The 24,908-nt window shown below is 36.8% G+C and overlaps 1 protein-coding gene across 3 annotated transcripts; it reads left to right on the top strand.

The window, feature by feature from the left end:
* Positions 1-389: 389 nt before the first annotated feature.
* On the top strand, positions 390-24,687 carry LOC110467463. 3 transcript variants are annotated; one of them, XM_021524649.1, is made up of 2 exons: positions 390-763; positions 22,422-24,687. In XM_021524649.1, exon 2 carries the CDS (start codon positions 22,685-22,687, stop codon positions 24,074-24,076), a length of 1,392 nt encoding a protein of 463 aa, XP_021380324.1. In that variant the 5' UTR covers positions 390-763; positions 22,422-22,684; the 3' UTR covers positions 24,077-24,687. The 3 variants fall into 3 exon arrangements, with proteins under 3 accessions (XP_021380324.1, XP_021380326.1, XP_021380327.1); XM_021524651.1 differs by lacking the exon at positions 390-763 and adding an exon at positions 7,725-7,893; XM_021524652.1 differs by lacking the exon at positions 390-763 and adding an exon at positions 8,257-8,275.
* The last annotated feature ends 221 nt before the right edge of the window (positions 24,688-24,908 follow it).

Here is a 24,908-nt window from a genome sequence, read left to right as displayed (position 1 = left end):
TTATATAATTATATATAAATGGGTTGGTTTTCTATAAAAAAAAAAAATGGAAGAAAATCATATATTTACAATGACGAGCACAAATAACCACATAGTTGACTTTGTATCAATATTTTTCATATAAAATTGTGGACAAAACGTTAGAACTATTTCATATTTCTGCTAGTCATGGACATTTTTTGTACTGCCTCATTGAATATTTATATATTCATCCTTATTCCAATAGTGTCGAATCCATTGCTGTGGGGCATTGAGCCTTGTAACGCTAAATAGTAATACCTACCCTTTGTATTCCCGTCGGACCTCTCAGGTAGATAGGTATACACAGATTTGCATTCAGACAGTTAGCCATTTTATATCAGTGCTATAAAGCATGTGCTGGGTGTTTTGACGGGCGGTTTGTCAGTTCACCCATGCTGTGTGGGCATGGCATTGCATTAATAACATTTGTATAATCAATATAGACGACTAAAAGGATTTTTAAAGAACTGACATTGACTTCTTTCGGGCATGCCAGTTTTAATAAATCCCCTTTTTCATTAATATTGAATGGCAAAGGGAGTCAAGACGTTGGATACGTGTTAACAAGTTGACCCAGTTTACGCATTTACATCTAGTCTTAATTTGTTTGTCTACGATAACGACTGGACGTTCAGGTTAGTAACCGATAGTGACTATGACAAGTTGGCTATTTAAAAGCCTTCGGCCGACACTAATTGGACATTGAAGAAGTATATTGGGGAACATCTACCACCTGGACAAGGTAAGTAACCTGAATCCTAAATAAAGTTACCTGAATCTTAAATATTCTCATTATTAAATTAGTTATTACATACGAGATATATTGGTTTTAGAAAGTTTCAGATGTGTCTCTTGTTCAGTGTTTTAAGCAGTATATAGAAACAACAGTCTGTCTTTTCTTAACCTCTTTAGCACTTACATTGTGACCACCTCTAGTTATGCTTGATGATTAATCCAGAATGGGATAACTATCTCTGCAATATGCAGTATGTGTCGGTACGTAGATAAATCTGCTAAATTCTCAAACTGGTACCTCCTTTTGCATTTTGAGGTTCCTGTGATACAGACCTTACACTGTGATTCTGTAAACTTAATACAAAGACCAATTATACCAAAGCAGAAGGTAAACTAAACTGTGAGACATATAGGTGCTTGCATTCTTCTTAGAACATGACATCTATGTAAAATGTGTCGTTTCTTTTTTTAGTTGCCTTTACATCTGTTTTTTTCGACTTGTTCCGAAATGTTTCTAGCAAACTGTCTTTACTTATATTTATCCACATGTATGTCATCAGGTAAATGTTGAATACGAATGTTTGAAGCGAACGTCTTAATTAATAAGAATTCTATTTAACTTTCTCCCATACAATGTCCAAACGTATGCAATCAGTATATAATAGCGTTTAACTTGCTACTGACGTTTGAACAAATACTCTATTTTAAATACCGTTATCTATCGATGTTCAAAAACATATTTTGGTTAATATTATACTTGAATTGATGTATATATATATTCTGAGTTATCTTTACCGTTTTCTGAAATATAATCAATCTAAAAAGAAAAAATTATAGTATATGTAGATGGTGACATTCAGTGTAAGTGTTACAGTGTATTGACTCGATGTCACTTTCTCTTATACGACAGGTCAACATTCTCTTCATTTCGACACACTATAACGTCATAACGCTCTCTGTTAAACTCAGTTCTTCTGTCTTGAGGATTTCCAATTATAAAAAAAACCCTCATATCTTACATTAATTTAAATGAACAAGTGATGGTTTCGACATGAAAAAACTATATTGACCTCAACTTCGAATCGATTAATATCTGATAACAAGGTCCATATAACCATATGTTCCCTTCAACCAAAGTTCATATTTTATAATTATTAAAAGCATGTTGACTGTGATATGATCTTGGTCTCGTCACCCAGACTCTACAAAAGGCTTGTTAACGTGCCAACATGGTCGTACCAGATACCGGGTAACCAACTTGGCTTAAACCTCGAACTGTCAGACGCACTTGCGGGAAATACAGAACCCCATACGTAACAACAATAAATCCAAATATCTTCGCAAACAAGATTTTGTAGTGACATAATATCAATAAAATTCCCATAGGAATGTATTAATAAAAATTGGAGCCAAACGAAAAAGAAGTATAGCTGCAGCTAAGAGGAAAGGAGCAATCTCTGAGAAAACGACAAAATATGGAATGCATTTGTATTTAGACTAATCGTACGTTCTCATAATATTTTTTTACGTAAACCAGAATACCTCACGCGTGACTGCCCGATATGTGGGCTTTGGGATGTGTTATACACAAATTCGTATAAAGTGTTGTCCTCCCTCAATTGTCTTATCGTAATATGAATAGCACATGTCGACAATGCCGTGTGCTTATCATTGCCAAAGAATTAGTAAATGGTATCGTTCTATCTACAGTAATGAATAAATTGTCGAAGACACGTCCTATTGTTAAGCTATCGGTGTGCTGTAGTCTGTGTCATTGAGTAAGAAACAAAATCATCGGGTCGCCATACCTGATATCGTATTCACACGCGTTTGCAATATTTCACCGATGTTTTAGCATTAGACCTACAGCAGTAGGAGAGGTTTTGACTTTCCCGAATATTTAGATGTTAAAGGTAATCCCGATCAATCAATAAATCTCCATTCTCGTGTCTGACGACTGACGTCTGCCTCTATTTACACGTACTCGCTATAGGACCTGCCACTCAGCGGCAGATAAGAAAAAATGTCAGACAAGGCAAATGTCATACCGGTCGCCTTAAACACATGATTGATTTGACATGTATTCGTCCTCCTTTCAAGACGGATAAAAAACATTGCCAAAACAAATCGGGAACTTCGTATTGAACTATATGTTATCTTTAATGGAAAAGACAAAACTCGTGATTTTTTGACCTCATTCTGAGTATAGTATGTGACGATCTCGCTAACTAACTATACATGTACAAAGAAGCGTTTATCTATGGTGATGCCACATGTGATGTGAGTTATTGTAATGTCACCATGGTTTCTCACGTTGTCCTTGTCCTTGTTGTGTGTTGACGCTGAGGTATATTTGTACTTGTATTTTACATTTAAATTGAAAGACTGTCCGTGCCTCTGTGTTTCTATTATAAATGTGGTGTTTGGTTCCGAACTGGTTTTACGACAGGCAGGTTTTAACCAAAATTCGTCACTCTTGAAATTAACAGTATTGTACTCTATACATATTTTATGTAATATCCGTATATGCAGTAAGTTATAATTATAGAATAATCTCAGCAATGGACATCTTGCGGCATTTTGTAAGTATCTTATTGATTTGAGATATGTTTATGTCACTGACGAGAGTTATAGAGATCCCCCATTGGTTGTCTTATGAATCAAAATCCTGCACACTTGCAAACATTCCAGTTTTGGATATGGTAGAAAATCGCGTGAAAAAAATTCAAATGCTATAAAACTTATTTTCGTAGTTTTTATTTGGCAAAACATGGTTAAAGCAGTTCAATGAAATTGGTTTTAACAAACAAGAACGATATAGGTAATTCTACTGATTTCAAAATTCAAAAATTAGTGTGAAAATCGATAGTATCTCTCCAAAGGTTTGGCAAGTATGATCAGTGTAGTTTATCCAATAGTATCAATTAGTCAATCGAGTAGTGAAATGAACATTTCAAATAAGTGAACCTCTCCCAAAAGGAAATAGACAACTCATCATTTCCGCTTTGCAAGCACACAATAATGGGAGGGAAATCACAGTAACTAATGTAATTATAATGGTTACGTTATAAGTAAGGTTGATTGGCGCAATAAAAAACGAGAATCACTCTAGAACGTTATCTCCATGTGTGGGTAATATAATATGTCTGACCAACACCCAGAGGGGGGCTAAGGTGTCATGAACCTTAAGTGGTTAACACGAAAAGTTCTCGATAAACCGGATCTATAACTAAAGTCTAGTTTTACAACACTAATATATATGTTTATTCTTTCACTGTAAAATAGGAGGGTTTTATTTATTTTTTGTAGTCTATTTGTCCTTAAAAACTCCAATTTAAACACAAGATATGTATATAACGTCATATCGGCAATGGTTAATGATATATGATAGGCTATAGACAAACACCTCTACCACAGGAATGTCTGTGAGAGTGTCCCAAGAGATAAATATCTCCTCGGGATTAAATCCCCGGTGAGAAACCCACACTCGTTGATAAGAGTCAAGAATATTTGTCTGAGTGTATTTAGATAAATTGACAATAAGTAAATTTATTTTACATGTCGATATAAAAAGTTAGTGTATTTTAACGAAGCACTCATCTTCGTATGTCAATGAAATGTTATACTAGGGTATCCACATGTTCGATTATAGATACCCTCGTCATGGTTTCATCAAAACCTCTATGTAATGTCAGTCAGTTAAAAGGACTGTTATATTTAAATGTTCAGACCAGTCTAAAACATAAGATATCAATCTATTAACATAAAGAGAAACTAGAGTGTTAGCTATTGTGTTGTTCATTGAGACATCAGCGATTATATCTTGACTCAGACAGGGTTACAATCTTTTTTATCTCCTACCATTATTGTTTACACTTGCTTTGCTGCATTTTAGAACGGAAAAACACTTCATTATGAATATGCATCACGCTATGCTGAGAATGAACCTGATATATTTTAATGCAAATGCAGATTTTTTGAAGAACGCTACACCCGCCATACACAACCGTTGTAACATACATTTCTTTTCCAGTATGTTACTAAAGCAATTTCGACAATTAAGACTATTTAAGAATGATAAAGTCTGGAATCACATGCTTTTTAAACTATCATTTTGTTTTCAGAGACCCCTCCCCAAATATCAAAAATGATTTTTTATGCAACAATGTGATATTACACTATCAAATTTTGTATTCCTCCCATATAGTATTCATGGTAGGTCTGGAGGGCAAACGAACAAATCATCAGTTTTACCCGTTTGTTATTGGGTTGATGTATCCCTAGTAAATGCGTACAAGATTTACAGTTTTGCCGATATTAAATTTCCTCTCCTCACCCTATAGTCAATGTTGACACTGACTGATAAAGTGGAGGTTTGGCAATAATATAATATGGTATATGGTGATTATATAGATTCATTGTTGATACCGTATCTGTAATATGTTGTACTTCATTCTGGAAAAATCAATCGATAGTAGAAAGGCATATTTAATCCACCATATCAATCAATATTCATATATCGTATCGTGTTTTTGCGTTCATTTGCGAAAAGAGTTGACCCCATATAGAAACAATGCAAAGATATCAAACAATACATATACCAGTAAATAAGTTTTCTTCGAACGAATAAACCTTTCGACGAATTATTAATATGCGACATAATCCCAAATTGAAAAACATTGGTAATATTATACATTTCGTTATAATGTACATAGTGTTGCATACAGCGTTGCTACATTTGTTGAAATACAGCATTGTTACATCCATTTTCTAATATTCTGTTACATACAGTATTGTTATTATACAATATTTGCTACCTCATATTCTGTTACACTCATAATTGGTTTTAATTCTGTAATTCATTGAAAATATTATATGAAATACGAAAAGATTAAGTCTTTTTTCAATTAATTTGCAATAAGCCGAGTGTAAATGTATAAAATATGACTTTAGCTTTAATTTATTTGCGTGTTGGGTTTTAATGTGATTCAAAAGCTGAAAGCAGTCATTTTAATTCAAAATATGCATTACGTAACGCTATTTCCATTTTTTTAATTTTCAATTTGTAATACACCTAGTCACCTTAACTGTTACCGAAGGTATTTGTAATAGGCATATACATAGACTCAATCATATACCTCCATTAACTATCGCATTGATGTTTGTATTGAATAAATAAAAAACATCAATAACAACAGTTAATGTAACATAATGATGCACATTAATTCCACAACACACGAGACACGATACAAGACGACACACATAATACAGGATGTCCTTCTATCCAATAATCTCAAACATCAGGTGTACGTATCGGACGAGAGCCACCACGTTAAACTTGGGTCTTACAGAACATAGGTAAACCCGGGTATAAATATATGGTAATGTCTTGTTTTGAATATCTACCTTGGATATCATTAATGCGGTAAGTGTATACTCTTTTTATATCTATTATACGGGAATGTAAAACAAGTCTAGTGAAACAGCTATTGATATCAATACTGTATTTGTCTAGAAAGAAATCAATGCAGCGATTTATGTTAATTGTGTGTTGGATATCACGGTCCAATTCTTTCGAATATTGTAAGCATATTGACATTCCATCAATATAAATATACGCTGAATATGAATGTGCACACAAAAATGTTAAAGACTTGTTTAGGCCCATAATTTTAAAAATGATGAGTATGATAAATATATATATTCTTTAAAATTAAATATACATCGACCTTTCGTGTAAAATGGGTTTGTGCGGGATGGAAAAGGGTTAGAATATCATGATTCATGAAACTATTAGCCTGCAAAAGGTTCAATAAGAGGGATTGCCCCACTCCTCGCCAAAGTAACATTATATGTTCTATAACTCATGACAAACCATCCACATTGTTTATAAGTCTACGATAAGAACACGGCATAAGTATGCATTTAAATGTTTAACAAAAGCCTGACAACGTAGCGGTACTAGTGATACTTTTAAAGTGTGGGTCTGTTAGTACGCTACTATTGTTGTTAAAACAATGATTGTGTATGAACTTTTAAAATCTTTTTACAATAATAGTATCCAAATGTTACATATTTATGTTATTTGTATACATAATTTTTCAATTAAATGTTTTTTTATGGTTGTAATGTGGTAATTTATACCTGGAAAAACTGGAAACTGTATAGGACGTTTGATGTCAAACAAATATAAATATTTGTTTAAACTTTGAATAAAACAATGATGTACCGGGATAAAGGTCAAAAGCTCGAGCGGATAGACATTTTTTTAATAAATGTTTTTCTATGTAAATGCTTGACAATTTAAAACTGGATATGATGTATATGCTTTAGGAATTTGAGGTTTGATGTCAATAATACTTAAATTAGGCTGCACCGGGATAAAGGTCAACAGCTCGTCCTAATATACAGTCATTTTTTACACATATTTTTTCAGTAAATATTTTCTGTGTATAGTATTGATAGTTGAAACGAAAAACTGCTATGAATTCTTGACGAAAATGACGTTTGATTTCAAATAAAAGAAGTCAATAGCTCGTGCTGAAGTACAGCCATAGTTTATAATATTATTTTTTTTTTTTTTTGAGCAATGTACTAGTATTTTCAATTGCGTCTACCGCTACGTTTTGAAAAGAAAAAATATAACTTGGAATGTGAACGGCAATTTTATTGATATTCATTGCAAAGCAGTTCGTGTTTACTCAAAAAATAGAATTATTTTTGGAACGAAATGATTTGAAATGAATGCATAAATAGAAAGACCCGGAATCCTATAACCATAATGTACGATATCATTGCGGTATTAAAACACGATGACTAAGATTTTTTTAATTATTATCAAATCGTGATATCGGTTTATATTTATTTATCAATCTACTGCTCTCATGTCATTACATTTAAAGGGACGGTTTTATATTACAGTGTGACTAACTGATTTAAATGTCAGAAGTTTATAGCCAAACATAACAGGTCTACTACTATCTACTAATGACAGAGACGATGATGTAGTCGTATCTCGCATATTGGAGGGCTTACCTGTACTATTAGTCGTGTAAACTTTATATGTGGGATCGTTGTTTACCAATGAGTTGAGGCCATTTACTACGAAACACTTACATTGTGAGACAGCAGCCGCCGGTAAGGTACCACACCTGTTCAATCATGTAATACTATGATATATGTATTGTTCTTATTTTCAATATTCACAATACAGTCGATCTACGTCAATCCAGTCACCAATAATCTGGTTATTTCACTATGTGGCCAGATAGAGGACGGATTGTCGGTTTGCTTTACACAGTTGATTCGGTAATCCATCTGTCTAATAATCCAGGAACATGTCCTGGGAACGAATGTGGATGGATTATCGAGAATTCACTGTACCTCATTATATGAGATCTACAACAGGCTTGGCGGTCACAAAGTGTTGCTACTATGTACAGGTGGCTCTATGAGGCTCTCTAGGGTCATTTATATAACATGTTTTAGTTTGCCTTGACTGTTTACGGAAATATGGATGGTAAGTAGGTTGCATAGGGGGTGAGGGCTACTTTTTTCGTAGTCAGTTACAAACTGTATAACAAATGATGCATCGATCACCAAACAAAAAGGAAATCATTTTTTTTTTTTTAAGTAAAGCCATGCGAAATCATACTGATTCCCTGTAGGGTTTAAGAGCTTCACAAGATAAATGTTGGTATTTGAGTATGTATTTTATAGTAATGAATGACTATGGGAGGTTATCGAAAGTTCTATGTTGGTATCAACGTGTGTGGGTTTTATTGGCGTTTGTTGGTGATAACTAAAGGCGAGAGGTGGAATTATGAGTGAAGTATGGATATCGTGTGGTGTTCTGATGATTGTTAGTGGTTAAATGGGTATTTGGGTATGTAACGATTCGTTATCTTGGCGATTTTATGATGATCAAAAAGTCATACAGGTAACAAACGTTCATTTAAATTCATGGCTTTGTTTGATTGTGGGTTACACAAGATAGCTGTGACAGGTTGTATGTGACTGTTATAGATTACTAGGGACATCTGTGACGGGTTGTATGTGACTGTTATGGATTACTAAGGACATCTGTGGCGGGTTGTATGTGACTGTTATGGATTACTCTGGATGGCTGTGACGGGATGTATGTGACTGTTATGGATTACTATGGATGGCTTTGACGGGTTGTATGTGACTGTTATAGATTACTATGGATAGCTGTGACGGCTTGTATGTGACTGTTATGGATTACTATGGATAGCTGTGACTGGTTGTATATGCCTGTTATGAATTACTATGGATAGCTGTGACGGGTTGAATGTGGCTGTTATGGATTACTAGGGACAGCTGTGACGGGTTGTATATGCCTGTTATGGATTACTATGGATAGCTGTAACGGGTTGAATGTGACTGTTATGGATTACTATGGATAGCTGTGGCGGGATGTATGTGGCTGTTATAGATTACTATGGATAGCTGTGACGGGTTGTATATGACTGTTATGGATTACTATGGGTAGCTGTGACTGGTTGTATATGCCTGTTATGAATTACTATGGATAGCTGTGACGGGTTGAATGTGGCTGTTGTGGATTACTAGGGACAGCTGTGACGGGTTGTATGTGGCTGTTATGGATTACTATGGATAGCTGTCACGGGTTGTGTGTGACTGTTATGGATTACTATGGATGGCTGTGACGGGTTGTATATGACTATTATGGATTACTATGGATGGCTGTGCCGGGTTGTATGTGACTGTTATGGATTACTATGGATAGCTGTGACGGGTTGTATGTGAATGTTATGGATTAATATGGATAGCTGTGACGGGTTGTATATGACTGTTATGGATTACTATGGATGGCTGTGCCGGGGTGTATGTGACTGTTATGGATTACTATGGATAGCTGTGGCGGAATGTATGTGACTGTTTTAGATTACTATGGATAGCTGTGACGGGTTGTATGTGAATGGTATGGATTAATATGGATAGCTGTGACGGGTTGTATGTGACTGTTATAGATTCCTATGGACAGCTGTGACGGGTTGTATGTGGCTGTTATGGATTACTATTGATATCTGTGACGGCTTGTATATGACTGTTATAGATTACTATGGACAGCTGTGACGGGTTGTATGTGGCTGTTATGGATTACTATGGACAGCTGTGACGGGTTGTATATGACTGTTATAGATTACTATGGATAGCTATGACGGGTTGTATGTGACTGTTATAGATTACTATGGACAGCTGTGACGGGGTGTATGTGGCTGTTATGGATTACTATGGATAGCTGTGACGGGTTGTATGTGACTGTTATAGATTCCTATGGACAGCTGTGACGGGTTGTATGTGGCTGTTATGGATTACTATGGATATCTGTGACGGCTTGTATATGACTGTTATAGATTACTAGGGACAGCTGTGACGGTTTGTATATGCCTGTTATGGATTACTATGGATAGCTGTGACGGGTTGAATGTGACTGTTATGGATTACTATGGATAGCTGTGGCGGAATGTATGTGACTGTTATAGATTACTATGGATAGCTGTGACGGGTTGTATATGACTGTTATGGATTACTATGGATAGCTGTGACGGGTTGAATGTGACTGTTATGGATTACGATGGATAGCTGTGACGGGTTGTATGTGGCTGTTATGGATTACTATGGATAGCTGTGACGGGTTGTGTGTGAATGTTATGGATTAATATGGATAGCTGTGACGGGTTGTATATGACTGTCATTGATTACTATGGAAAGCTGTGACGGGTTGTATGTGGCTGTTTCAGATTACTATGGATAGTTGTGACGGGTTGTATGTGACTGTTATAGATTACTATGGATAGCTGTGACAGGTTGTATATGCCTGTTATAGATTACTATGGATAGCTGTGACGGGTTGTATGTGACTGTTATGGATTACTATGGATGGCTGTGACGGGTTGTATATGACTGTTATGGATTACTATGGATAGTTGTGACGGGTTGTATGTGACTGTTATAGATTACTATGGATAGCTGTGACAGGTTGTATGTGACTGTTATGGATTACTATGGATGGCTGTGACGGGGTGTATATGACTGTTATGGATTACTATGGATAGTTGTGGCGGGTTGTATGTGACTGTTATAGATTACTATGGACAGCTGTGACGGGTTGTATGTGGCTGTTATGGATTACTATGGATAGCTGTGACGGGTTGTATGTGGCTGTTATACATTACTATGGATAGCTGTGACGGGTTGTATGTGCTGTTATAGATTACTATGGATAGCTGTGACGGGTTGTATATGACTGTTATGGATTACTATGGACAGCTGTGACGGGTTGTGTATGCCTGTTATAGATTACTATGGATAGCTATGACGGGGTGTATGTGACTGTTATAGATTACTATGGATAGCTGTGACAGGTTGTATGTGACTGTTATGGATTACTATGGATGGCTGTGACGGGTTGTATGTGACTGTTATGGATTCCTATGGATGGCTGTGACGGGTTGTATATGACTGTTATTGATTACTATGGATGGCTGTGACGGGTTGTATATGACTGTTATTGATTACTATGGATGGCTGTGACGGGTTGTATATGACTGTTATAGATTACTATGGACAGCTGTGACGGGTTGTGTATGCCTGTTATAGATTACTATGGATAGCTATGACGGGTTGTATGTGACCGTTATGGATTACTATGGATAGCTGTGACGGGTTGTATGTGGCTGTTATAGATTACTATGGATAGCTGTGACGGGTTGGATGTGGCTGTTATAGATTACTATGGATAGCTATGACGGGGTGGATGTGACTGTTATAGATTACTATGGATAGCTATGACGGGTTGTATGTGGCTGTTATAGATTACTATGGATAGCTATGACGGGTTGTATATGACTGTTATAGATTACTATGGACAGCTGTGACTGGTTGTATATGCCTGTTTTAGATTACTATGGATAGCTGTGACTGGTTGTATATGCCTGTTATAGATCACAAGGGACAGCTGTGACGGGTTGTATATGACTGTTAAGTATATGTTACGTTTGACAGCTGTGACGGGTTGTATATGACTGCTATAGATTACTAGGGACAGCTGTGACTGGTTGTATATGACTGTGTTTTATAGTGAGAATAGTTCCAGTTGCCTATGGGTGCCTGACAGTAACTTTTTTAATGGATGTTGAATCTGTAAAGGAATGTAAGGTGACTGTTGGTGTTACGCGTGGTTAAGAAAATATATGTTTAAGTTGATCACCGCATTGTACTGTTGATGGTTGTATGGAGCATTTGATTCTGTTAAAGTAGTCTGTACTCTTGACTCAACATAGTCAATGGATTTGCGGTAATAAAGAGTATCCAAATGTAGATTTTTCTTAATAGCGATAGGTAATGTACAGTTTTAATGGTCTTTCAATTGAACTAAAGATATAAAAGCATCAGTTGCCATCAGCAAGTCCCTACCTCTAAGTTGTGGAAACAACAAGTTTTCCAAAAGTAATTGGTTGAATTACTGTAATACAACTGTGAAACAACTGTTAAATCTTATTGTATGTATTTCTAGACCATTGCAAAAGTCATAAGACATTTTTGCATAGGGATTATTATGTTTGTTTCCGGTCTTTGTATATTAACCTATTTATACCGAGCCAAACAATAAACAAACAGACATTACATGTTTACTTGTGATATAACAATCTCGATATTTAGACAGCTATATAATGTCTGTATGCTTGACTCGGAAATCAACCTGTACGCCAGTAAGTATTGATATTTGTTACACCTCAAGTGAATTTCTAGCTATTTGATTGGTTGGGAGAAAATTAAACCAAAAACTCTGTCACCCTCCGAAAATACATTGGGTTTAAGTGGCGCGGGTGATATTGCCATGAGACAGTGAAAACTATCACATGCGCGAAAAATGTGCGTTCACTGCTTCGTTTCCCCACCGTGATGGTCACAAGAACGTTTGACGACAACAGCCAATTTTATCAAGCGCCGGTGCGATAGCGATTGTAAACAGCAGACTATCAACAAACAAGATGTCATTATCGAGGTTTGCTGCCGTTTATGAGCTACAAAGACTTTTGGCATAACAAAATAGATATGACATTCATTAGCAGGTGACAGTGAATATTGTCAACCCTCAAAAACCCATAGTCACCCGAGGCGAAGCTAATTATGAAAACAAATCGTCCCTGTTAAACTAGAAGAAATATTTATCATTATGAATCTACTTATATTTAACATTTAGATAATGAATGTCTCCCTCCAATTTGAAATAACCCGGAATTTAATTTTATATAGAAATCTAGCACAAGGTCAAAGTAACGTTTTCTGTGACACTGTGGGAGTTGTCTAACTTACTATATGTAAAATACTGCACGCGTAACATAGACTTTTCTTAGCATTTCACATTCTCGTGAATAGGCGTGCGTAAATATTAATGTTTGAAACATTCTCTGATATGTTTAACACACGAAGTTTTTCTAGCAGTGTCGTTTTATTTTATAGGTATAATCTAGCTTTATTAAATATTTCATATATATTTGCATATATTTCTTTTCGTTTATTTCTTTCATTTTTATCTGCCTTCGGTTTTATTATATTTTTTTTTTTTTTTTTTTTTTTTAATAATTAATTAATTAATTAATTAATAAATGTCAAACAATCTCGGCAAAACATAATTGGAAATGTTTCAATAAATAACAGTTTGTACAGTGTTTTCAGAGATGTTAACTTCCAGCTAAGCCTAGAGGTCAAACGATCTCCCTATACATAAAACCAATATGTATTATATGAAAGGCACTTCTCATAATAAAAATGAAATATGATGTCATTTGAGTAGCGAGAAACCCATACATTCATATCCAAATGTTTGTATAGGTTAAAACCAGCAATTTGNGAACAACACTGTAAGAAACTCACCCTCACTAAATTATTTTAAGTCTAATGTAAAAAAGTCTATGGTAGTAAATAATTTGTTTAGCAAGCATTTCGTAAACTATGGACCGAGAAAATTAAATATACTCCTTTGTCGTCTTAGATATCGAGCTAGCTCATTAAATTATGATCTTTTCGGAGCAAATCTAGTCGGTTCAGCTGATTGCGGGTGTGTGCATCCCTGTGAAGATTGTTATCATTTTTTCCTTATTTGTCCTTTGTATTCTAATTTACGAAGAACACTCATTACCGAATTAGAATGGTACGAAGGCGACATAAACGTAGATATTCTTTGTAAAGGTGATCCCAACATCTCACCAAATGGTAATATGAAACTAGCCAAGGCTGCACGGCATTTCCTGGGAAGATCGGGTAGATTTGACTAACTACCAACCCCACTCTTCTCTATCCAACCTCCAACCCCAGTCCTGTCTCCTGGTTCTTCTCTCACCGTACCCCAACCCACCCCCTCTCTTCTCTCTCTCTCTCTCTCTCTCTCTCTCTCTCTCTCTCTCTCTCTTCAATCTTCTAAATGAGTCTTAGGATTACATAAGCCAGTTTTACTAAGGTAATGTATACCTACTGTTTTGAAGAAAAATCATCTGCAAAAACGCATTTTTCAAAACAAAAAGCTTATTTTGAAAAGGTTTTATTTTCTCGATTGTTATTGTCTTATTTGTATTAATTAACATTGTAGTGTATGTGTTTTAGATTTTCCCTCGTTAGATTATATCAAATATTGGGGGACTAAAATAAGCAAATGCAGTGTTCCAAGCATGTTCTGGTCGTGACAAAGAGTAGGTCATCTTCTGAAATCGGTATGGACCTAGCTATTGCTACATGGTCATATCAGAGTAAAGTCGAATACACCAACCCATCGATCTCAATTGCCTGACTTTATCCAGACAGTATTTTAAAAAAACTGATTGACTTCTATGCATACTAAATTGTCCCAGTAGTTCAGTGTTTCCCTGTCCAGCCTCATATGCTGAGAACGCATGTGGCTGGATTATCGAATCGACGTGGCATAGGTAAACGAAATACACAGCCTTTGCATGAAAGAAATTCATATACGAACATGGTCTGGAGAAACGTAGCAAATAGGGCTGAAATAATCGGATTTTGATGTCTGTTCTGGCAAAAGGGAATCACCTTGATATACGATTTTGATTACGCAAAAATGGCGGCACTGGAAACGACTTAGTGATGTGCAATACGAGTTTAATGCATAGCCAGCCCTGAACTAGACCCAGGGAAAACCGTTTTGAAATGTATTATTGGTTATCTATATTGTTTGCAGGTGACCCATGTAAACCTGCTTTAAATCTGTGTAACTATTCGTCACACAACAAATCCTATATCTAATCAAAGAAAATCAATAGCAAATTATAAAACGACGAAGAGTGGTTTTTAAAAGCATTGGTTGTGGTGCAGTCAGACGACCCTAGAGTTATCACCCTTTGCACCAGCAAATATATTTACAACCTGTTCTGAATTCATAATATTAGTTTACTCGCATCCTCGATATCCAGGGGTTAATCTCTATTTCGATTTCTACACTCCTGGAATATGTCATAACAAAATTGAAGGTATGCGGCTAGCTATCTGATGGGTGAAGGGTAAAAAAAATGACCAATATCTAGGCTGATACATGTCCTTTGAAGATTACAGAGGAACGAAACCCGACTTAAAAACCAGTAAGCTTTACCGTTACGCGACCGCGATATTCTTTTGATGTACATCAAAGGACCAAACTAGTCTTCTCGTCTCGTCCACAAGGTGGCGCACAGTTAGCCTTCGATTTTGCTATGAGATATTCAAGTGAGCGTAACCCCTGGATATCGCGGATGAGTGCGAAAGTGAGCGTAACCCTTGGATATCGCGGATGAGGACGAAAGTGAGCGTAACCCCTGAATATCGAGGATGAGAGCGAAAGTGAGCGTAACCCCTGGATATCGCGGATGAGGGCGAAAGTGAGCGTAACCCCTGAATATCGAGGATGAGAGCGAAAGTGAGCGTAACCCTTGGATATCGCGGATGAGGGCGAAAGTGAGCGTAACCCCTGGATATCGAGGATGAGAGCGAAAGTGAGCGTAACCCCTCAACAATAACCATGAGTTCCCCCTCAAGTAATTTCGCGAAAGAGTGCACAAACAGAAGAAATGACACTGGAGGTGATACTCCAGAGGGAGAATAAACGGTGAAATTCGTTCCCTTAGTCCTTTGTTGTTTAGCCTAACTTTACTATTCCTATTTCTTAGATACAGATAAATATATACCAATACAAAAATAGGCAGCAAAACAAAACAAAAACAAAAAAAAGAGTACTTCTGATTGAACAAATGTACATATGACACACGGCCCTGTTGATACCCGAAATGTTATTTACAATGTAGATATATAATGGCGTATTGTAGACACCTACCGCCGTCTCTTCGAATAAAGCTTCTCGAATTTGCATAGTGTGTATCACTTGATCAAATACATACTACTCCCGTCTAAACATCGCACTTTAAGCTTCATGAATCACCCTACATGAAAATGGAAATACATATGTAAATATTGCACCCGTAGACACCCGCGGTTGTGTACGGTGATGTGAGTTCGGGACTAAAGCTCGTCTGGGAGCAGTTTATCAGCACACTGACGTTGTCTAATCAAGTGTACGGCTATACATTCGATACCCTCTATTTGGACAGAACAACACAAAATGTGTGGCCGCTTTGTCGAGGTACAAGTCTCTTTGAGGCGAATGAATGGAGTACTATTCCAAGGAGGTGGAATAAATAAAAATATTTTCGGGGGGAAATCATAACTCAGTCTTTCTCATAGTAGATAAAGTTATTGTATATACCCCAAAGTAGACACAAGAGAGTTGATATTCCATAGCAAGTGTAACGTCAGTGTACCCAAAATGATACCTCATTTTTAAAAAGTGTTCTGAAATCCTCGTTAATAAAATCTGTGATATTTCACGTCTATGACGTCCCAATGTCAACTTTTACCGTTGATTCAGCATTGTTTTCCTGTACGCAGCAGCTTATTTTTTTCTGCAAATAGAATTCGCAATGGCACTACACATCCTGGTAATGGGCAAAGTCACCCCGAATCATACGATCGTGCGACAGCCATAATTATCACCCTTTTTATGATTTTTAGACCTTATCAAATAACTATTTGTCAAATTGTATGCTCAAAAACTAAAACAGTCAACATAAATGAGAAAACGTGTTTGCGTCATTCGGTTAGTTCAATTGTATGCGGGTACCAGCGACTCGACTGCTGTTAGTTGTCGCCATCTTGTTTACATCGCTCTGCGCGTGTCAAAGATGTCTAACAGGTACATTCTGTAGGTTTTATATTCCATTATAGATTTTTGATTCACGAAGGGGAAATTCTCAATTCGCCCATAGTAACATATGAAAGAATACATGTGTCTCTCCTATTAGCAATGAAAATAAAATATCACTCCTTCCCAACACTCACAAACGACCACCATCTCGCCAATTTCTAAAACCTTTCACTGAGATTTTCAAGTAATAATTAAAGAAATGTATTCTACTTATCTTCAAACTACAACGTCGCTGTCGATCAAGAAAAAAGCCATCTCCATGAAAAGTCAATTGTTTTCTTGATATTCACCATGATGAATTTCATACAGCAATTTTTAGTTGCCATAGTTTAACCTTATAAATACATGTTGATCTTTTCCCTGGAACAAACCGGAATACACTCATCGAGTGTGGGAGAAATAAGTATGTTTGATACCCAATGTTGAATCATAATAGTAGATTTACTAGTAAGTATGGTGTATGTGCCTCGGTGGATAAATTAAATATGAATAACAATGAACCAAAACATCAGATACCTTTTTTAATGCCTGGAATTGCTGACAGAAATCAGTCAAGTGTGACGACGCCTCCCTCAATCTTATTCCGAAATCGCATCATTTTCAGTAAAAACCTCGTTATACTGCCACCGTTTGTCAAGAGAAATGTTGGCGTTATAAGGGGGCTCAGCGATAAATTGAGGGAACATATATACTATTTCTTTAGAAAAGGCGAAAAGGCATCTTGAAATATGTTGGCAGTAAATGAGATGACAAATGAAACGAGGGACATTATATCGAGGTTTTCATGTATACGTATTGACTATAAATCAGATATGCTAAACAGGTATTTGCTTCTAAACTGGTCCTCCAATGTGTATTCCCAGTAAACAGGTACAAAGAACAGAACTACATACCTATAGAATCCTAAGCCGGTCTGTATGTACTGTTTGTGTGAAATTGTTGGAGCAGTATACAAGGCATTGGACATCTTATACGCTGTAACGAATCCTAAAGAAAATGTATTATCTACTCTATATAAATGAAACTTAAGTATATTACACGGGGATGTGGGTAGGTTTATAGATATCGATATATACCATAGAGATCATGTGTTTAACTACAATGAAGACAGATAACCCTTTTATAGCAAAGCTATACAAAACTTTATATAGCAAACAAAGAGTCTTTAGATGTAGTCGTCAAGAACGTTAGCTCTGAACTCTGTGTGACCCTTGAACATATTTGTCTCGTCATACGGGAACGAAGACTGAAATGCTGTATTACCTAAATTCAAAGTCGTAATTTCTAACTTGATTTTCTCCAAAACATCATTTATTTCAAAGTGGATTTCGTACCCATGTATTCAAACTCGGACATATCAAACCAATGACGACCGGGTGGTCGGGTGGCGCAGTGGATAGCGCACTTGCCTTTCACCAAGGCGACCGGGGATCTATTCCCCGATCGGACGTGAAAAGGTTTTTGGGTCACCTGCCCGACCACATGGGTTTTCTCCAGGTACTCCGGTTTCCTCCCACATTATGACCTCCCGTGTGCTAACATCCAGGCCAACAAGAGTGATTAATATAAGTTGGAAAAACGTGTTTCATAATTGTTGTAAAATAAATAAAGTTTATATATAAACCAGTCACTAAGTCTGTCATGGTCCCGAACAAGGTTGACATGACGAGCTTTGAGCGTAAACTTGTTACAGCTCTGCATGTTCCGAGACGTTCGAAAATAAGCATGTTGTATCACAATACATGGTCCACTGATACGACTTATATGGTACTCCTGTAGATTCGGGTTATTTCTATTTGTCTTGTTATAAGGAACACAGAAGAGACCATACCTGATCTGCTGTCTGTACCAATTCTAACACTTCTGACACCTATGTTTTCTCTCTTACATACGGAGGTGTTTATAAAGAGATCCTAGTGCGGCTCCATCATTAGTAGATACCGTTGTCATACCGAGCGCGTGGGGGCTGCAATTTGCTACCTTATTTCATACACACAAAGATAACTTGAACATATTTTTTTTTAGTTATTGCTACATAATCCATTATTTTAGCCACCATTGGAGAGAATTTATATAGGCTTTGCCTGTTATCCCATCCGATTAACTTGTAACAACTTTATCAATAAATTTGTTAAAATGAAATACAATACACGTTACCCCGAACAAATGTATGAGCATTGCACGGAACTCGGTTCAGGATTGAAGTATCCAGAGCTATAACAAAAGTTATTTTGTTTCTATAAATAATAATGATTGTGACCTTCACATTGATATTGGCACCGTCATACACAGAAACTGCATCTATTCCGTCTTTTCGTATTGCAGAGTTATCTTCTCTTGTGAGCAGGTATTGATTGTTACGTTATTGGTTTGTGAGTGTAATCAATTTTTGAGAAAACGACGTAATTTTCTCACACAAACCGATGACGTAACAATCAATACCTGCTCACAAGAGAAGATAACTCTGCCATACGCAAAGACGGAATATCTGGAGGTAACTGGTAATTGGCTCACCGCCGAGCATATGTCTACCAGGAACAATGAGTGAGCATTATTCACTTCGTCTCTATGTGCTTCTAGTGCAGAGCCTTGACGATTTCAACACCTTAGCTTTTGATGATGTGATCTGATGGTTTGTTCCTGTCTATAACCGCCCGTAGATGGAATAAATGAGGGGGTGTTTTTATTTTTCATGATTATGATTAAGTATTTTATTCCTTTTAATGGTCTTGTGTTGAATACAAATAGTGTGTCAGGGGGCATGGCTACCATTTACAATTTTACAGAACAAAACACCAGTCGCTGTTGTCTCCGTCGTTCTGATAAGGGGCTGTCATTGTAGTCTTGTAACATTTTGTCACACTAGCCTGTCTGCCATATATAGTTGTTGAAAACCTGATGTAACACACCTTCGATCACGATACCTGCTACATGCACCCCGATTTTATCTTGTCACTTTGCCTTTATGTATTTCCAGAACGACTCTTTGTTTCCCTCCTCCAGTTGTTTTTCAAGTGTGTAATTAACAGAATCCCAATGGGCTTGTCATATATTTCTCTGTGTTATTCTCTTCTGTTCTTTGAATAGGGCCCATGCCTTTCGCGTATTCTTAGATTTTGCTTTATTGAATTATTCAGTTCTTTTTTTCGGTCTCTGTTCATCGAGGGTAGATTGTGTCTTTTGAATGTTAGTTTTGATAGTATGTTGTTGTCCATGTTTTTAAAGAGACCTTCTTCAGGTTAGTCCGTTTCAATTCAATTCTTGTTTCGTACTTGTAGTTTTATTCTCCTTTTAGGTGTGTTATTTATATACATATATCGATAATATCGCTCAAGATATTATCATATCATATCACAAATGTATGAAGTTTTGTCGAAATCTATTCAGAAATAAATTCACTAAAGTGATGGCAACGATTTTCTATAAATAGTTAGGATGACCTTGACCTTGGAAACTTTAAACACGAATTAGTTCGAGATAATCTCATATTAGAGCAGTAAGTGAATATTGAACGAAGTCTGTCCAGAATGGAGTCGCCAGAGCAGTAACAAAAAGTGAACAATCCCCTCTGACGGGTTAATAACGGCACGTACAGCCATTGTATCCCATCGTAAAGTTACCGAATACAAAAGCTACAAGTACGACCATAAGAAGTATAATGGTTTTCACTTGAACCAAAATAAAATTGAAATCATACTTTTCAATGAAGTAGGAAAATATTTTAATGTTTATTTTTAAATTACGCATGCATACAGCCATATAACTTTGTGTGTTGTTAAGAATGCACTTGTGATTATATGGGTTGCAACTTACAGTTCATGGTGTTGTATCAATATGTATTGGATTTTGTTTCTGTTAGAATAGCTGACGTTGCTTTTTTTATACTTTTAAAAGTCACCTTTGTTTGCCTGAATGGAAGCGTACATGTCTTTATATGGAAGAAAACCAGAGTATCCGGAGAAAATCTGTGTAGGAGGGAACTCTATTTTACACGTCCGATCAGGGAATCAAACCCAAGCTCTCTTGGGGAAATTGAATTAACTGTTATGTCAGACAAAATGTAGAAACGACACAAATATTTACATAATCGATCGATATGACTGTGTATACTTGTGTAAAGCTAACAAATCTAGTTTCTCCTCTTTCTCGTGAATTTAAAGCTTGCCAAAACTTGCCGAAGAGATTTTCATCTCCCAGGTCACAAGGTGACACCGCTATCATGGGTGAACATCGTGTCGTAAATGTAGAGGAAAACATTGAAAGGAATTTATCGTACGTAATAAAGTATGTGCTGAGTTTGTTTACTAAGGTATAAATGTTTACATGCGTCAGATGGTAACAAACCAAAATCGCTACCTTGCTTTAAAAGCTCTTTGCCCTATAAGAACGGAAACGGGGTAAACAATTTGTGCATTGATATGCCAGTGTGTATGGGTGTACAATGTATCAATATTAAACATTCCGAACATGCAAGTTGTAGAATAGTATAATTATTTTCCAAGCCTGGATAAATATATATTTGTTAGGGTGTTTTGTCTGTGCAATACATCATGTCAGATTTTCCCTGTGGGAAATGTTGCACATGTATGTAGCTGTATTTCTTTTTGCTCACAGTCGAAGTACAAGGGCTCTTTCAGAACCATATACCTTTCGTCCTTGTACAATTACAGGGAAATACATTGGTCAGATCACGTTACCACAAATGTGTTTACAATAAGATATATCGATCTTATAACGATTGTCCATATTGTTAAGTCAGTTTGACATGTTGGTCATTTTACACTATTTGACACAAAAAAAACTCCTTTATATACTTTTCACGGTCTGCAAAAGCGGATAATGTGAACATAGATGTATTTCAATAGTTTTCCATTGAATTACACTCGTACATCAGATTTTGTTTATATTTTCACGAGTACGAAGCAGAAAAAAATGTCGTACTCATGAAAAATATATTTGATATTCAACAAGAAATATATATCAATGATTCACGAATATGCACGTACCTTACCAATATAGATTTATCTTATTTACGTATACGGTGTGCCAAGTCGTAACGCACCCACCTTGAAGTAATTGTATGTGTCATTGGTTGGCAGTTAAGTCACGATGGCTAATTTGTACAGGTATTGTTGTGGACGTTTTAATTGTCTTTATAATATCGAGCTTTGAGACGAAAATAAATACACAAATATATGCGAGTTTGTACGTATAAAAGGGTACACAATGGTTTGATTGATAGTTACCAAACGAGTGTTGTTAATTCAGTTTATAAACATCCTTAAAATTTCATTAATAAACACATGTAAACAGTTCAAAAATTAAAAAATGGCCACCAAACATTTAACTTTTGTTTTAATTTTTGTTACAGATATGCGTAATGGCGAGATTAAAGTTTTGGGAGTTCCACAGGTGAAGAATGATTTGCAGGTTGGGGAGTCAGACTGGAATTGATTTTCAACACATAGGAATCCATTAGGTTAACAACGTCAGAAATAGCAATCAGTGCTTGTTAATTCTAATGACGCATGCTGTCGGTGTGGTGCGCGTGCAACAGTGCTATATTGAAATGTTTACACGTGATTTGACGATTATTTCAAATTGACTTCATTTGAAAATATTACGACAGCCAAAATGAGTGGGCACTTACTCAAAACGTACCGTTCACAAGAAGTCGCACGTGAGCGTAATAAGCGCGAGGACCGGAAATTAAATTTGAACTTAAGAGGCAAAAATGGACCGGAAGCAGTATACAAATTAAATCTGGAAAAGGTGAACCATGAGCAGCGCGCGATTGCACGAGAACTAGGCCGGATACGGACGATGGGTCCGGCACGAGCAACCGGGAATCTACAGACACTAAGTAAGGAACAGAGTATGGCTGAACGTCAATTAGAGAAAATCCGACAGGGCATACATAAACCAACTAACAAAACTTTATTGACACCTGATAAGAAATTCCATCACCCTGTATTCAATTTTACAGATATTCCGGTGCAAGAAACAAACACAAACGTTGCTACGAACGAAATGAAAAAGTCGAAAGAAAGTATGGACCATGTCGTGGGTTTAAAAGGACAGTCCATAGATAGCGCTGACGGTGAAGTCGACGGTTTTATGATCATCAAATATCTTGGAGACTTGCACAACAACACACAGATTTATACTAGAACACCTCCGCCCAGTGAAAGGGGTGCTAAATCTCCCGTGTATCGCTCCTCAATCAATCAGATCGATATCGATACGCCGCGCTTAGCTTTTAAACGATTGACGGAGATTGGCAAAATTGAATCCGATCAAGCGGAACAGTCCTATTCAGAGGCAACGCGACCTGGCATAGAACACGAGGTTATTAACTCGGCGACTACCATAGATGCTCGATCAGGGGAAGCGAGAGGGGGCGTTCTTAAAGAAGGGACGACAAAGGTACATAGAGAACATAAACTGAAAGCGGGGAAGCACCAAAAGGAACATCTCAACATTTACACGTCGTCACTGATAGTGCCAGAAACTTCACTGCGGAGCTCCTTACAGTCAAATCTGTCACAGAAAAACGAGTCATTAGATTTGGCGACACTCGCGAACATTGATATGGCCAATGTACGGAACAAAGTGTCCAAAAGACTGACTAAGGACTATATCAGTGGTCAAGGGTCAGCATTATCAGACCCCGGATCTAACAGGAAACAAAACAATCGTAAAGGGACAACATCAGCTGGCCCGGAGATTTCGGCCGGTAACACCAACAGCGATATTTCTGCTTCCCCCGGCAAACAGGAACCTGAAGATGCGCCACGACCGCGGCCAGAACGGCGGATGTCCAAACAACAGGTCGACGAATTGCTCCGGAAACCCGTTTTAGACCCGGATATGTACAATGCGGACGGTTCCCTTAAGACAATGTTTTCGCTGCCAAATTTTGATTCATCGTATGAAGAGGCAAAAAAGGCCCGTTATATACGAACAAATGAAAAACTTGAACGAGACCGTGAACTGACCACAAAGGAAATATTTTCCCACAATTAGTGTCGACATCAACGGCAGCAGTGGGATAGCTTCTGTCATACTTGATGTATTTATTGCATGCTCGGTCATCAGAAGTGCAGCACGTGCTTACGTGCGTGCGCGTGTGTTGCTATGTCCCAGGGGAAGAACGCACACTCTGTCGATGGATTAAACCAGGAATGCGCATGGGTGATACAACATTTTGATTGAGGACAAATCAACAAGAATGGTTTTATTGACATATTTGATGGAAAATACTTACAACACCGGCGGATGTGTGATGCACGTGTCAATGTTGATGTCAGTTGACGGTAGTGGTCATGACAATGGTGTGCTGCGTGTGGACTAAATTCGTTAAATTTTAATTAACTAACACATTCATTCGTGGCCAAACCATGCTTCATATGGATATACAACCTAATGTTTGATTTCGCGTCATGTTGGCGGATTGTTAAATGGTTTCTGTTGTAGACTGTGATATTCAGTAGAATCGCTAATACCTTGCATGTCCTATTTATATAATTTGTCCTGACAAAGTTGTATATATGTTAAAATGCGACACTAAATTTATTATTTATATTCTATATGTTCGTTTCATATCAACCATGTATGTGGACAATTTGTAAAAAAAACTGTTCACCTTGCCAATGTTACTGGTGTGTGTGCCTTGCGTTAGATTTTCTATACTGTCGCGCCTGTATGTGGTTTATGTAAATATTCAGACACCGGCCTACGTATGTATATATTTGTATTTCTGTATGGTGTTTACCAACAAAAACTCTCTGTAATACTTAAGAAGCAAACTCCTTCGATGACGGCCTTCATTCCCTGTCAATAGTTAACACATCCGCCA

Source organism: Mizuhopecten yessoensis, unplaced genomic scaffold (genome assembly GCF_002113885.1).
Source record: "Mizuhopecten yessoensis strain PY_sf001 unplaced genomic scaffold, ASM211388v2 scaffold11173, whole genome shotgun sequence".
In the NCBI taxonomy this organism is placed as follows: Eukaryota; Metazoa; Mollusca; class Bivalvia; order Pectinida; family Pectinidae; genus Mizuhopecten; species Mizuhopecten yessoensis.
Note: the sequence above shows the minus strand (reverse complement) of the source record. Positions and strands in the feature narration are given on the sequence as shown.

Excerpts from the sequence above, each read along its gene's own strand:
- LOC110467463 (XM_021524649.1), top strand. The coding sequence starts at position 22,685 with ATGAGTGGGCACTTACTCAAAACGTACCGTTCACAAGAAGTCGCACGT.